At 45.5% G+C, this 16,611-nt stretch overlaps 1 protein-coding gene across 4 annotated transcripts in view; it reads left to right on the top strand.

Moving 5' to 3' along the window:
- LOC119978888 (tudor domain-containing protein 5-like) overlaps nt 1–16,222 on the top strand; it is a 65,150-nt gene extending 48,928 nt beyond the window's left edge. For all 4 annotated transcript variants that reach the window (XM_038820798.1, XM_038820799.1, XM_038820800.1 and 1 more), the window contains 3 exons: nt 3,784–3,849; nt 10,654–10,914; nt 14,698–16,222. In XM_038820798.1, the coding sequence (XP_038676726.1) occupies nt 3,784–3,849; nt 10,654–10,895 (308 nt within the window). In that variant the 3' untranslated portion in view covers nt 10,896–10,914; nt 14,698–16,222. The remainder of the gene's footprint in view (nt 1–3,783; nt 3,850–10,653; nt 10,915–14,697) is intronic.
- The last annotated feature ends 389 nt before the right edge of the window (nt 16,223–16,611 follow it).

The following is a 16,611-nucleotide window of genomic DNA, read 5'->3' on the forward strand; positions in this document are numbered from 1 at the left end:
GGCCATTCGGCCCTTCGAGTCCGCTTGCCATCCATTATGATCATGGCTGATCATCAAGTTCAACACCCTGATCCCACCTTGCCCTCGTATCCCTTTAGCCCCAAGAGCTATATCTGTTTCCTTCTTGAAATTACACAATGTTTTCGCCTCAACTACTTTTTGTGGGAGTGAATTCCACAGATTCTCCACTCACTGTGTAAAGAAATTTCTCCTCACCTCAGTCCTAAAAGCTTCACCCCTTATCCTCAAACATTGACCCCCTAGTTCTGGACCCTTCCACCTTCGGGAACAGGGGAGGCAATGGCATAGTTGTATTGTCACGGCACCTGTAATCCAGAGACCTAGAGTAATGCTCTGGGGTCCCAGGTTCAAATGCCACCACTGCAGATGGTGAAGTTTGAATCCAATAGAGTGTTGTTATTTTATGAACAAACTTTATTAAAACAAAATAAAACAATAGTTATACTTTTAAACTTCAAACTAATACTAACAGATTACATGTAGTTTCTTAACCTTCACACTGGTCGGCGGGCCCCCCGCGGCGATTCTCCGGCCCACGATGGGCCGAAGTCCCGCCGCAGTCAGGCCTCTCCCGCCGACGTGGTTTAAACCACCTCTGTGCCGCATTGGACCCCATTTCTGGACCCACGTTCTAATATCTCCTTATCATGACATCTTAAGGAATCATTTAAACATGTCTGGAATTAAAGACACCAGCTGCTCCAGGAACTTCTGATAAAATTATATCAGAAAGCCCTCCAGACCAGGGCTTTCCCAGTCTGCATCAAACCAATGTTTTTTTATCATTTCATCTGGGTTTAATAGGGGTTCCAACTCCTTCTCCGCCTCCACAGCTGGGATGGATAGGCTGCCCGAAAGGTCAGACATGACCGATCCCTCCGCCAGAGGCTCCGATCTATGAAGTTCACAATAGAACGATTCATAAGCCTGATTAACCTGAGGAGGGGCGAAAACCAGGTTACTTATTTGTCTAATTTCCTGGGAGGCTGCCTGTCATTTAAGTTCGTGAGCCCAAAGACAACTGCCCTTCTCCCAGTATTTATAAAACATGAGCGTTGCAGCTAGCCCACTGATCTGCCTGTCGACAATAGCTCGAATTGTGTTCTGCAGCTTTTACCTACTTGTCAACAACTCCGGGGTTAGGGTTCATTGAGTACTGGTGACCCACCTCAAGGATGGAGTCCACCATCTTTTGCAGTTCCACTCTCATTGTCTTCATCAAATGCGCTTTATAGGAGACAATTTACCCCCTATGAGGACCACCTTCAGGGCCTCCCACACCGTGGAATTGCATGAGATTGACTCAGTTTTATTTAATTTTATATAGTCCTCAATGGCTCTGGACATGTGCTCACAACATTTCTTATCCGCTCGCAAAGTGTCTAACCTCCATGGCGGACGTTGGGAGTGGCCTGATCCTATGCCAAATCAACAAAATGCGGGGCATGGTCCGAAATCTCAATCGCTGAGTGCTCGACTGCCACCACTGAACACACACACCCACCCCCAAGGAACGGTCCAGTTAGGATCCAGAATACAGTTTAGATCCCCACCCAAAATAAGCTGATACGAGTCTAAATCGGGGGAGGGAGGCTGGCAGAGTATTAATAAAGTTTGTATCGTCCCAGTTTTGCCCACCAGGGATCCACAGACAATGACTTGTCTGCCATTGGGGTCGGGCAAAAGCTGAAAGGCAGAAAATGGAATCCTTTTAGTAATTAATATTGCCGCACCCCTGGTCCCACCATCTAAACTGAGTGAAAAATGTGTCGTACTCGCCCCCTTGCAGTCTTGCCTGGTCCCTAACCCACAAATGGGTCTCGGAGCGGCACGGTAGCACAGTGGTTAGCACTGTTGTTTCACAGCGCCAGAGACCCGGGCTCAATTTCCGGGCTTGGGTCACTCCCTGTGTGGGGTCTGCACGTTCTTCCTGTGTCTGCGTGGGTTTCCTCCGGGTGTTCCGGTTTCCTCCCACAAGTCCCGAAAGACATGCTGTTAGGTGAATTGGACATTCTGAATTCTCCCTCTGTGACCCGAACAGGCGCCGGAATGAGGCGACAAGGGGATTTTCACAGAAACTTCACTGCATTATTAATGTAAGCCTACTTGTGACAATAATAATGATTACTGTTATCTTGCAAAAACATCAGAGTTTAAACTCTTAAGGGGAGCAAATACTCTCAAACTTTTGACTGGGCCATTCAACCCCCTAATGTTGCAGGTGACCAAACAAACCGAGGGTCTCACATCCCCCCCCCCCCCCCCTCCCCCTCCGCATCGAATAAATAGTCCTTCCATCAAAAGTTACTCTCAGCCAAGCACGCTAGATGACACCGAGCCAGACTCCACTTTTATACAGGGGCAGCCTTGGGTCTATTGAACGCTTCTTCGCCAGCGCCGCTCCTAGGTCTTGGTAAAACCAGATGATGTGGCCTTTCCATTTAAAGTCCCAATGCTCCTTCGCCCATCTTGGAACCCGTTCTTTCACCTGAAGGTATGGAACCTCGCTATTACCGCACAAGGTGAATCCTCAGGATGGGGCCTTTGCCAGAGTGTACAGTGGGCTCGGTCCAAGTCAGGAAGGGATGTGAGTCCACCCTCCCCCACCATTTCACCAAACATATCCGCAAAGTGCTCCGTGGGCATTGGGTCTTCCAGCCCCTCTGGCAACCCCACAATTCAAATGTTTAATCTCGTGGACAGATTCTCCAAATCATCCACATTGGCCTTCAAAGACTTGTTCGCTTAGGCCACCAAAGATAGCTCTGATTCCAGTGAGGCAACACGATCTCTGTGGCTTTTATCATGGCTCCATGGGCTTCCACTGTTCTCCAGAGCCGTTTGGATGGGGGCCAAGGCCTCTTCCATTGATTTCCGGAGGTCCTCCGGCACAATCCATCAACGATTTTTCAAATTCCTTGGCCACGGTACTGCAAAGCACCTCAGCCATTAGTAGAGTGGCCATGGCCTCAGAGACTGACTCTACCATTTTACCTGCCGACGAACTCTGAGAGGCGTCCGACTCCGCCGATAAACATTCGCTGTCCATCTTCTTTCCCCTGCCTTTTCTGGGCATTTCAGTCATGCAGGATCCTTATTCCATTAACTATTTGAGTTTTCAAAAGAAAACACCCCCTGATATTAAGAAAAAGGGGCAAAAGGTACAGTACTCTTGTGTGAGCCACTTAATGTGTGTCTTCCCCCTACATTAAGCCACAGGAAGTCCCTGAGTTGGATAGACTCTTGATCGACAAGGAGGGGGTCAAAAGGAACATCTAGGGTAGACAGGAAAGTGAAGATTGAGTGGCTACAATCATATCAGCTGTGATCTTATCAAGTGATGTGGAGATGCCGGCGTTGGACTGGGGTGAGCACAGTAAGACGTCTTGCACCAGGTTAAAGTCCAACAGGTTTGTTTCGAATCACTAGCTTTCGGAGCACTGCTCCTTCCTCAGGTGAATGAAGAGATAGGTTCCAGAAACATAGACAAAGTCAAAGATGCAAGACAATAGCTTTTGCAGGTAATTAAATCTTTACCCTTTCTCTGGATCTGTAAAGACTCGAAGGACCGAATGGGCTACCCCTGCTTCTAATTCATATGTTCATATGTATACAAAAGGATGGAAAACACTGGAAGATTCGTCTTGTAGCCAACTTTTGTATGCAAATTAGAATGCTTTTTAAATTTACAAAACGTTTGCGTTTGAATTTTTGCTGCATTTTAACAGCTTAAAGTAATAATGCATTTGTTATTGAATACAGATATCTTGGGGGAAGCTTTCAATCCCGAGAAGGTTCAGCCCGCTGTTAAAACCGATACCAAGGAAGGTAAGCATTAGAAATGTTGGACGCACTGGTTTGTTTAACTGCACTTTCACTATGGATTAAATGATTCCATCGAATTCCCCTGTGGTTCGCCTTCTCTTTGGCTGAAAGTACTTTCTGACCCACGCAGCCCTGCCCTTGGACAAGTTGCTTGATGGGCAAATGCGAGAGCTGGAGGTCATGGTGTTCTTTAGGCTGCTGATAACCAAGTGAGCCAGGCTGACATAATGAGCGCCCACCCTCTGCTGCGGCACTAAAGTGTATTGGTGCTCCAGATACTGCGTACATCGTGACGTGAGCCGTTTTAAAATGGCACTCTTGTTCGTACACATTACTACTCAGCCACACAATGTGAAGCTACTACTTGGTGTAAACCATACACCTTAACCAAACCTCTCCGCAAAGATAGCTGGCGCTCAGGTTGAGACAGGTAAATTGCTGCCCATGAGGTATTGCTCAAGATATTTGCGTGTAGTATGTGGATTATAGCCTAATAAAGATGCCTAAGCCTTGTGGTTGTCATTGCTCAAATGTAGATTCTATCTTGTCTATCACAATTTACACACACTTCTAAAAGGACTGGCTGTGCATTATAAATACTTAAGCTCATTTATGTCTAAATTTGGTTGAGATAGTAATGTATATAAACATAATTTATATTTCAAATTTATTATTAAATCATTCATTTTCGAGGCTTCTGGCTCTCTGGTACTGCTTTTTTTAAACGCAAGATAATTAATTATCTTATTGATTCTTCACGTGTGACTAAATGTTTGTTCATTTACTTCATTTTTTTAAATGGATAGAAATAGGCTCTCTAAAACACTTGGTAAGACGTTTGTGAAATAAGAGAAGATTGTGTGAGTTTTAGCTCCATCCTCTTAATTGAGCAGATGTAATTGGAGGGGGGGGGGAAGAAACAATAATTTAAGATTAAAAGATATGTAAAATATGTGCGCAGAAAGGAAACATTGGCCACACTGGAATGGTTCGAAGATGTTAACATCTTATGGACCGTTAATGTGGCCTCAAACATTTTGCTAATGAGAAAACACCTCAATAATGCTGGAAGGATGAAGTTGGAAAACAACCGAGGAATGCAAAACCTGATGCCTATCATGAGCAGCCAAAGCAGCAAAAGTCAAAGCCAGTCAACCATTGAGCCATATTGTAAAAACAGTGGAATACAAGTCAACCAAAATCAAGGTCTTTACTGTATGTAAAGCTTTGATAAGAGGGTTATTCCGAGTACCAGATTTAGTGGCGGACACAGAGTGTGAGAGACAGCCAGTTTACAGTACAAATAGGAGCCACATTAATGTCCAGTGTTGTGAGCCAGGGTTTAGAGAACACCAAAGTATATCATGGAGTTCACCTGACCCACAACTGTTTATTGATTTTTGTTACGATGAGCACAAGGACCTGCCTTTTAGGTGTTATTCAACAGAGGCCTGAAGCACTTTAAATCAAAAACAAAGTTTATTCTACGAATTCAGTTAACATTTTTATAAACACACCCAGGAAGCATTTTATCAGCTACAAACAAAATACCCCACACAGTTACAGTTCGCTCTCTCTCTCTTTCCAGAAAACAGTTATCACTTTTAAATTATCAAGTGATCTGGACACCTTTTAACATAGAGAGAGGAGAAAGGAGAAGCCTTTTTGAAAAAAAAAATTTAGAGTACCCAATTCATTTTTTTCCAATTAAGGGACAATTTAGCGTGACCAATCCATCTACCCTGCACATCTTTGGGTTGTGGGGGCAAAACCCACGCAGCCACGGGGAGAATGTGCAAACTCCACACGGACAATGGCCCAGAGCCAGGATCGAACCTGGGACCTCGGTGCCGTAAGGCAGCAGGGCTACCCCACTGCGCCACCATGCTGCCCTAGGAGAAGCCTTCTTTGTTTGAATCTAGCTTCCAACTGTGTAAACGAAAGTAAAAACCAGAGCCACAGCCCAGCTCTCATCTCAAAATGAAAGTAAAACTCAGTGCCGCAGCCCAGCTCTCATCTCAAAATGAAAGTAAAACTCAGAGCCACAGCCCAGCTCCACCCACACAATGACATCACTGAAGCCATTTGATAAGGCACACGTTTCTCAAAGGGGCATTCCCATGAAGTCTTGATGATCTGAGTTATAAGAAAAGAAGCTAAAGGGGGATTTTATATTAAAGGGGCAGGAGTTAAGTGGGGAAGATGACGGACGATGGAGGGGATTGGAGGCGCAAGCCTCCGGTAAGGTTGGTAACGTGGAACGTCCGGGGACTGAATGGGCCGGTTAAAAGGTCGCAGGTGTTCGCGCACCTCAGGAGCTTGAAAGCGGGGTTTGTCTTTTTGGGAGGAGATTTTAACTGTGTCCTGGAGCCGAGGGTGGATAGATTGAGCCCCAGGTCGGTGGGTAGGGTACGAATGGCAAGGGAGCTGGGGAGGATCAATTTGACAGGCTGACAATGGGGAGGGCGGTAGGGCAACTGCGTAGATATTGAAATATTGAAGATCCGGGCTGGGGATGTGGTGGCAGGCAGGGAAGATAAATGAGGCATTTAGAGAGTATTACCAGGGGCTTTATGAGGCAGATCCAGGAGGAGAGGAGGGGGACATGGGGTGGTTTCTGGACGAGCTGGAATTTCCCCAGGTGGATGAAGCAAAGAACAGGGGTTGGAGGAGCCTCTGGGGCTGAGGGAGGTGCAATATAGGATGAGGGGTCTGAAGTCGGGGAAGGCCCCTGGGCCGGATGGGTACCCGGCAAAATTTTATAAGGAATTTGCGGTGGACCTGACACCACACCTGTTGGGGGCGTTTAATGAAGCACTGGAGAAGGGGGAGTTGCCGGAGACGATGAAGCAGGCAGTAATCACACTAATCCCCAAAAAAAGAGAAGGATCCGGTGGAATGTGGGTCGTATCGGCCCATATCATTATTGAACACGGATGTGAAAGTATTGGCGAAGTTGTTGGCGGAGTGGATGGAGGATTGTGTCCTGGGGGTGGTTGCAGAAGATCAAACAGGCTTCGTGTAGGGCAGGCAGCTTGCAAGGAATATAAGACAGCTGTTGAATGTGGTGATGAATCTGTCGAGGGTTCTGGTGCCGGAGGTATCCATGGACGCGGAGAAAGCATTTGATCGGGTGGAGTGGCGGTACTTGTTCGAAGTTTTGGGAAGGTTTGGGTTTGGGCCGGGATTTGTGGCATGGGTACGGTTGCTGCATGTGGCACCAAGAGCAAGGGTGAGAATGAATGATATGAGCTCACGAAGCTTTGACTTACACAGGGGTACGAGGCAGGGGTGCCCGCTGTCGCCGCTGCTGTTTGCGCTGGCCATAGAACCATTGGCGATGGCTCTCACGGGGTCAGCAGAGTGGCAGGGGATAATGAGGGGACAGAGGGAGCATCGGGTTTATGTTACGGATCCGTTGGAGAGTATGGGAAGGATTATTGGCCTGTTGGGGAGGTTTGGAGGGTCCTCAGGATACAAGCTGAATGTAGGGAAAAGCGAGGTAGTCCCGGTGAATGAGCTGGCACAGCGGGCTAATTCAGGGGGGATGCCATTTACGGTGGCGAGGGATAGGTTTAGGTGCTTGGGAATTCAGGTAGCGAGGGAATGGACAGGGCTCCATAAGTGGAACTTAACGAAGCTGGTGGAGGAGGCCAGGGAGGATCTTAAGAGGTGGGATACACTGCACTTAACGTTGGCAGGGAGGGTCCAAGTGGTGAAAATGAATTTCTGCCAAGGTTATTGTTTATCTTTCAGGTTAGAACATAGAACAGTACAGCACAGAACAGACCCTTCGGCCCTCGATGTTGTGCCGAACAATGATCACCCTACTCAAACCCACGTATCCACCCTATACCCGTAACCCAACAACCCCCCCCTTAACATTACTTTTTAGGACACTACGGGCAATTTTGCATGGCCAATCCACCTAACCCACACATCTTTGGACTGTGGGAGGAAACCAGAGCACCCGGAGGAAACCCACGCACACACGGGGAGGACGTGCAGACTCCGCACAGACAGTGACCCAGCCGGGAATCGAACCTGGGACCCTGGAGCTGTGAAGCATTTATGCTAACCACCATGCTACTGTGCTGCCTATCTTGTAAGGTTCTCCCGATCTTTATGCCAAAGGCCTTTTTTCGGAAAGTGGACACAATCATCTCTGACTTTGTATGGGCGGGGAAGGTGCCGAGGGTGGGGAGGACCCTGCTACAGAGGCAGAGGCAGCAGGAGGAGGTTGGCGTTGCCAAGCATCTTCATTATTATTGGGCGGCGAATGTGGACAAGGTGCGGCGGTGGTGGGAAGGAGAAGGGGTAGAGTGCGTGAGGATGGAGGAGGAATCTTGTAAGGGGTCTAGTTTGAGGGCTATGGTGACGGCAGCATTACCAATGGCTCCGAGTAGGAATTTAGGGAGCTGAGTGGTGCAGTCCACAGTGAAGATATGGGATCAGCTGAGGAGGCATTTTAGGGTGGAAGGGATGTTAGTACTAACGCCACTTTGCAAGAATCATGGGTTTGAGCGGGGTGGATGGATAGTGTCCACAGGAGGTGGAGGGAAGTGGGGCTGGTCAAGGTGAGGGATTTGTATTTGGAGGAAGAGTTTGCCAGTCTGGAGGAGCTAAGGGAGAGGGTAGAGCTGCCGAGGGGTAGTGAATTCAGGTATCTGCAGGTTGGGACTTTGCACGAAAGGTCTGGAAGGGGTTCCCTAGATTGCTGGGATACACCCTGCTGGAGCGACTGCTGCTTCCGGATGTGGAAGGGGAGGGAAGAATTGGGGATATGTATCGTCGGCTGGGGGAGCAGGGAGGCGGGCGGGTGGTGAGGATCAAGGGTAAATGGGAAGCGGAGTTGGGAATGGAGATCAATTGGGGAGTATGGAGTGAGGCACTGTGAGGGGTAAACGGGACCTCCTCTTGTGCAAGGATGAGCCTGATACAGTTTTAAGGTGGTGAACAGGGTGCATATGACTCGGGCGAGAATGAGTGGGTTCTTTCATGGGGTAGCAGATGAGTGTGAGAGGTGTGGGCGGGGGCCAGCGAATCATACGCACATGTTTTGGGGTTGTGAAAAATTGGGAAGATTCTGGGCGGGAGGGTTCGCGGTCTTAGCCAGGATAGTGGGGGAGGGAGTGGACCCGGACCCTTTGGTGGCGATATTTGGGGTTTCAGAGAAGCCGGAGCTGATGGAGAGGAGGACGGCCGATGTCTTGGCCTTCGCCTCTCTGATTGCACGGCGACGAATTTTGCTAGCGTGGCGGTCGGGATCGCCACCGGGGGTAGCAGCATGGTTGGGTGACCTGTACGACTTCCTGCAGTTAGAGAAGATAAAGTATGAGTTAAGGTGCTCAGCAGGGGAGTTTGAGGAGCTGTTCATCGCAGTGGGGGGGGAATCTGTACAAACTATATAGTTGATTGTTGGGAAGAATGTTTCCTGGGTGTTTATTTCCTGTAACCTACTTCGATATGAGTTTGAATAAAATGCATTTTTTTTTAAAAGGGGGGAGGATTTTATCGAGATCTCGAAGGTTCTAAACAGTAAGGATGAATTTTGAAAGTTACTTCAAATTAAATTGTAGAAACAGAAACTGACTGCCACAGGTTCAAAAGGCACATGTGGAATTGATATCAGGAAGTTTTTCTCACGACTGGCACACACACTGGGCCCCTGGATAGAATGATCCAGGTGAAAAATCTTGAAATCATTTAAGAATCATTAAGGTGTGACATTGGAGAAGCTTCAGAGTCATTTTGAATGGATGGTTAAACTGAGCCAAATGGCCTTCCTTATTCATAATTATTTTGTAATTACTCTGATTTGCATGTTTGTATATAATTCCATCCATGAAAGAAGTGTGTATGTTTTCATTCAAGGGTGCTAGTTACTACATCTCAGCAGAGAAAGCAGTAGTTAATCAGCACACACTAAATGTGGTGGTCATTGCTCACATTTACATGGAAAGTGTGAACCAATAACATCAACATTATCATGTTCATGCAGATCGGTGTATAATGCTGAGCCGCCATGATTTTCTGAGTTGCACAGGTACAAAGATAAAGGAAAAATCTTACGGATCACAGCACTTCTCAACAGGTTTCAGTGAATCTCTGACCCCACAGTGAAGATGTCTTCATTTTAGGGGAAGGAAGGCTAGCTTTCCTGTTAACAGTCCAGTCTATTGTGCTTCACTCATTGACACTTTTCTTAAGCAACTAAGTTATTATAAGTCTGTGATTATAATAAATGTGGACACAACAGTGAAATTTTAAAAAAATCTTGTGTTTGATCAAACCTAGTCTCAGTAGTCATCAAGACTTTGGCTTTCCCTTAATTGCAAGTTTGAGACCTTAATTGTTTTGGGAAAATGGGGGGGAAATACTCGGAAATGGTCCCTTGCACCAATCCGGGGGGGGGGGGGGGGGGGGGGGGGGGGATGTGATATATTCTCTACCCAGAACTGTCCTTCCTGGCCAACAGAAATTACACGGGGTGCGTTTGGAGAAAGAAGGAATGGCTAAAAGTAGAGAGAGAATAATTTGTTAAAAGTTTAGACAAAAATGCAAAACTGCTCCCAAATAATCTGAAAATTAAATCAATAAAGCGAAAGGTCACGATAATTGAATCACTCTGTTTTAATAGAATATAAAGTTTGGGTAAACCATGCAAATCAACCCACTGTGTCACTGAGCACATCACAGTTTGGCTTGAACAAGGATGCACTCAACAAAACGTAGAGATACTTCTCCATGCTGGCTGGATTATAGAGCACGTTAATTAATCAAATACTCTTTTTGTTTCCTCAATAGTCTCCCGCTGCACTTCTGAGACCCTGCAAAAAGAACCCATTCAGCCTGCTACGGTGTCTTTATTCAGCAATGTCCAGGAGGTGTCTGTCCCGGTCTCACCTGTGTTATCTGCTGCATCAGCTGGGCAGAGTAAATTTCACCTACCTCTGAGCTCTTCATCTGTAGCATTGGGCCCTTCTGCGCGCATGGCCGGAGGACTCCATCGTTTATCATGGCTGACGATAATGAACAAAAAGCTGTAACCCTCACCGTTTGAGATAGGTAAACATTTAAAAGAGACTTTCAGTGTGGGGCGGGGAAGAGAAGGAAAATACTTTTGGTGCAAAGCTTTGGAAAAAGATTATATTTTCACCAAGGGCACCCACACAGCACTGGCTAAACATAAACAGCATCAACAAAGAATTATAGAATGCATCAGCCAAAGGACAATTATTTCGGCATAAACACAAGATTGGAAGCCGTTTTTGGTTTGCAATCAGTAGTTTTTGCCATGGCGACTGTGACCTTTTCACACTTCATGCAATCGGGTATATTTTACTGTGGGGGGAAATGTTGGATTATACACCTGTATTTGAAACCAGGCCGTAAGATGGACAAGAGACTGGAATTTTTTGTCAGTGGCAAAGCAACAGCCTTTGACCTCAAAGAAAGCAGCTTAAGACAATTTAGCGTGGACTGGGAACATTCCCAATAGCAGTTTAAAGCTGGTGAAAAGTCAAGTGGATCTCCAGGTAGCCAACATTAGTGATGTCAGTGGGGTAAGCAGCCAGCCACATTAAAATTATCATCACAGACAGCGAACAAAGGAAGCTAAAAGCTCTGACTAGTTTCAATTTAAATTTTCACAAAGTGAATTCAATAATTCTGATTAGATCAAGATAGAAGCAAAAATATTTATAAACAACCCTGTAAATATAAAAAAAATGTGGATGCTAATCATAATGGAAAAATGCAACATTCCACAAATATAAAATTAGCTTTTCAGGGTCAGTGTGGGTGTTTTAGCAGTAATTATAGACTTGGATTCTTGTAAGAAATAGGAGCGTGGGTAGGCCAGATGGCTCCTCAAGCCTCCTCTACCATTCAGCAAGATCATGGCTGAGGGGATTATGGCCCCAACACCACTTACCTGCCTGTTCCCTGTAACCCTCAACTCCCTTGTAGTTCAAAAATCTGTCTCTTTTAAATATGTTCAATGTCTCCGCCTACAGATATATCTCTCTGTGGTGGAGAATTCTAAAGTTTCATAACCCTCGGAAAATAAACACCTTATCTCCGTCTTAACTGGGAGATCTCTTTCTCTGAAATATGCCCCTAGTTCTAGATTTCCCCCATGGGGGAAACATCCTCTCAGAATCTGCTGTATCAAGCCCCTGCTAATCTTACCTGTTTCAATTAAATCACCTCTATTTCTCATAAAATCCAATGAAGATTGACCCAACATGTTCAATCTTTCGTCGTAGAACCCAGAAACAACCGAGTGAACTTTCTCTGAACTGTCTCCAGTGTAATTATATCCCTCTGTACACAGTACTCTAGGTGTGTTCTCACCACACCAACATCCTGTACAATTGGAAGAAGAATTCCCTGTTTTTACATTCTATCCCCTGCAATAAAGGTCAACTATCCATTGGCCTTCCTAATTCCTTGCTCTACCTGCATGTTAACTTTGCGTTTCATGTATGAGGACACCCAGACCCCTCTACTTGCTGCAGTTACACCTCATTCAGCAAAGTGTTTTCAAGGGTTTTTACAGCAAGACTTAACAGGATATGAGTGGAAGTTCTTGCCAATGATTGTACTCCGGGGGAAACCTCCATAGGGCACCCTCTGGAGCAGGATAGATCACTGGCAGCAACTTCTGGATTTCTGTAACTCTGTGCAGGCGTAAACTCCCAAAGTTGGTGTCAGTATCAGTGGAAGAATCACTTGTTAATGTGAACAGTTTCACTGTCACTGCCACCATCAAATCCAGGATAGTGTCAGCTTTAGCTGAGTGACAGCACTCTTGCCTCTGAGTCAGGCATATTATCTAGACAAACACTTCAGCGCATTACTGAGGGAATGCTGCATTGTTGGAGGCGCGAAAGAGAAAATGCTGGAAAATCTCAGCAGGTCTGGCAGCATTTTCCTGCTGAGATTTTCCAGCATTTTCTCTTTTGTTGCAGATTCCAGTATCCGCATTAATTTGCTTTTATCCATTGTTGGAGGCGCTCTCTTTTTGATGACATGTTAAACTGCAACCCTGCCCCATAAAAGATTCCGCAGCACTGTTCAAACATTCGGCCCTCAATCAATGTCGAAAACAGATGAATGGGACATCGCACAAATTCAGTGTCACATTTCCTGCGTTCAAGCTCACTGCACTTCAAAAATGCAGATGTAAAGTGCTGCAGGTGCTGAAATTCTGAAGTAAATGCAGAAAATGATAGAAATACTCAGCAGGTCTGGCAGCACCTGTGAAGCAAGAAGCAAGAGTTTTTTTTTATAAATGTAGAGTACCCAATTCGTGATTTCCAATTAAGGGGCAATTTAGCGTGGCCAATCCACCTACCCTGCACATCTTTGGGTTGTGGGGGCGAAACCCACGCAGACACTGGGAGAATGTGCAAACTCCACACGGACAGTGACCCAGAGCCGGGATCGAACCTGGGACCTCGGTGCCGTAAAGCAGCAGGGTTAACCCACTGCGCCACCGTGTTGCCCCAAGAAACAAGAGTTGACGTTTCAGATGGGTGCGGTCGCTCTGAGAAGGATTGCTGATAAATGCTGCCGGATCAGCTGCCAGCATTTTCTGTTTTTATTTTACACCTCATTGACTGTGAAGCAGTTTGTGATGTTGTGAGGTTATGAGAGATGTCATACTATTTTACATTCTTGCACTAAGGAAATTATATCCTCTGAAGAGAGCTTTGCATCATTCCGCTGTCAGGTAATATGTACCTGGAAAAGTCTGGTACTATGATCATGCTCTGTTTAGATTGCAGTGTGAGAAGTACGATCTTTCTGCTGAAAGAGATATATCACTCCTGTGACGACGTAGTGGTACTGTTGCTGGTCTAGCTCTCCAGAGATGCAGGTGAATGTTCTGAGGACATGGGTTCAAATCCCACCATGGCAAATGGTGCAGTTAATTGTTCATTAATTGTTGGAGAAACCCACCTGGTTCACTAAATGCTCTTCCAGGAAGGAAGTATGCCTTGTCTGGCCAACGTGTGACATCGGGTCCCCTTCCTACTTTATGCTGAGTCAGTTGATCTCTGCCTGAATACCTTTAGGAGTGCCACATTTCATCCCAATATGTCACGGTTCTGGAGTGCATATTAGCTCGAGTTACAGTCACCAATTACTGTCTAGTGACCGCTGGTAAAAAATCTGCTTAGCTGAGAACAGGATCAGGCTTGGTTTTGATTCTGTCCACTTGTCAAATTGCTGGCCGTTATTTGTTGTCCAGGTTCACGTGTAAGGTGGTTCAATGGGCGAGGTGGAACTGTACCCAACATTCTCTCAGGGAGAAGGGGGAAAAGTTGTAAGCTGTAAGACTTGAAATATACTGGAGAGGTTTTGCGGTTCCGGTGACTTTCTGTCAAATGGGTGGCACTGTAGCACAGTGGTTATCACTGTTGCTTCACAGCGCCAGGGTCGCAGGTTCGATTCCCGGCTTGGGTCACTGTCTGTGCAGAATCCGCACGTCCCCCCCCCCCCCCCCCCCCCCCCCCCCCCCCCCCCCCCGTCTGCGTGGGTTTCCTCCGGGTGCTCCAGTTTCCTCCTACAATTCCCGAAAGACGCGCTGTTAGATCATTTGGACATTCCGAATTCTCCCTCTGTGTACCAGAACAGGCGGCGGAATGTGAGGACTAGGGGCTTTTCGCAGTAACTTCATTGCAGTGTTAATGTATAAAGATTATTATTATTATTATTAATAATAAAACAATTTTTCAGATAGTCATTCTTAATTATCTCATCGGTTAATTTTTTTAAATCTTCCCCAAGCATCACATATTCTCTACTTTTAATTGCATGTTTTGAAATTATTTACTTCAGGAAATCAGCCTGCATTAGCTGGAACACTTCTTGGCTATCAAGACTTTGTTAAAGAGGATTCTCCAAGCCTGCGTTGTACACTCTGTGGTTCGGAGAGCTTTCAAAATGTTGAACTGCCAAAACCTTTGGATTTTTTTCCCTGTGTTCTGAGTTTTCCTTTGTGCATGCTTCTATAAAGGAAACATTGTATTAGATGGACGTAATCCTGATCTTTGTATTTTTTTTCTTTTTTTGTGAAAGTTGTTCAAGTTGCCTTCCAGAAGGCCAGCTTCAGAGAATTGAGATTTAGATTTTTATTGGGAAAGATGTGTTTTACTGGTGAATGTTGAGCATCTTGAAAGAGCCAGCCTGATGGAACATGTGGAATTATAATGGCAATCTTTTATGTTGTATAACGAATGAAAAGCTGCTGATATTCCAATCTAACGTTTGTCATGCTCAGTAAGCCTTCACATCCTCTTCTGTTGCTTCATATATGTTTACATTTACTTTATGTCACTTTTAACATTTACATAAACGGTTTGTCTTGTCTTTGTGCTGATGGTGGTGAAACCTTTTCCCGTTCAGGTGCCCATTGTCCAGATCAACCACTCCCCCAGGTCAGATCCAACACAATGAGCTGTAAAGAACCTTCGCTGTATCCCTTTCAATTACAAGATTCTGGGTTTCAAGTCCTCCTCCAGATCTTGAGCACAGAAATCAAGGTTGACCGTCTGTGTGGCTCTGAGGATGTGCAGTGCTGCACTATGGGCAGTGCCATCTTTTGGGTGAGGTTAAACCAAGGCTCTGCCTGCCTGGTCTCGTGGGCGTAAAAGATCCCAGGGCACTATTTTGAAGAGCAGCAGCGGAGGGATCCTCTGGTGTCCTGACCAATATTTATCCCTCAGCTTATCTGGTTATTATCACGTTGCTGTTTGTGTGAGTTTGCAGTGCACAAAATTGGCTGTCGTGTTTTCTGAATCACAACAGTGACTACCCTTCAAAAATAGCTCAAAGGCACTAAAATCACGATATAAATGCAAATCTAGCTTTTCCCCAAATTTACCTGAGTTTTAAAAGTACGAAAAGTAATCTACTCCACCATGTGAAATTTTCATCTTCAAATGAGCCATTTCTGAATAAGATGGGCAATTATTGGCATATAACACTTAGCAACTGGATTGAAGCTTCCTCAATAGATTTCACTAGGACCCTGACACTCAGAGAGGAGAGACCTTTATCCTATTATCCTGGATAAATTTAATGTGTGCTGATTCTAGTTTGTTACCTTTTTTAAAAGAGTAAAATGTTACTTTAGTCCCATTTAAAGTAAGCAATAAGTTCCTCAGCTATAGTCTTAAAAAGGGTAGGGAAACTTTATGGTACAGGTTCGTCACAACCTTTCTTTCATGTAAGGTGCATGGGTTGAACCCTATGTCCGCATGGTACCACAGTGGTTAGCACTGTTGCTTCACAATGCAAGGGTCCCGGGTTGAATTCCTGCCTTGGGTCACTGTCTGTGCAGAGTCTGCACGTTCTCCCTATGTCTGTGTGGGTTTCCTCCCACAAGTCCCGAAAGACGTGCTTGTTAGGTGAATTGGACATTCTGAATTCTCTCTCCATGTACCCAAACAGGCGCCAGAGTGTGGCGACCAGGGGATTTTCACAGTAACTTCATTCCAGTATTAATGTAAGCCAACTTGTGACAATAATAAAGATTATTTTTTTAAATGACTTTGACCTCAATCCAGTTGCACTGAGTATAGGCTCTTAGTACATAAAACTAATTCTAATTGCTGAATCAGGCTAGGACAAAATAGCTAATATAGTAAATTTAAAATGTACATACTTTGTAATATAGTGTATTCTTCCAGCGTAGAGGGTTAGGTAAATTGTTGAGAAGAGGGAGATTTGCTTTTGTATCAAACTGATATT

This window comes from Scyliorhinus canicula, chromosome 15, assembly GCF_902713615.1.
Source record: "Scyliorhinus canicula chromosome 15, sScyCan1.1, whole genome shotgun sequence".
NCBI lineage: Eukaryota > Metazoa > Chordata > Chondrichthyes > Carcharhiniformes > Scyliorhinidae > Scyliorhinus > Scyliorhinus canicula.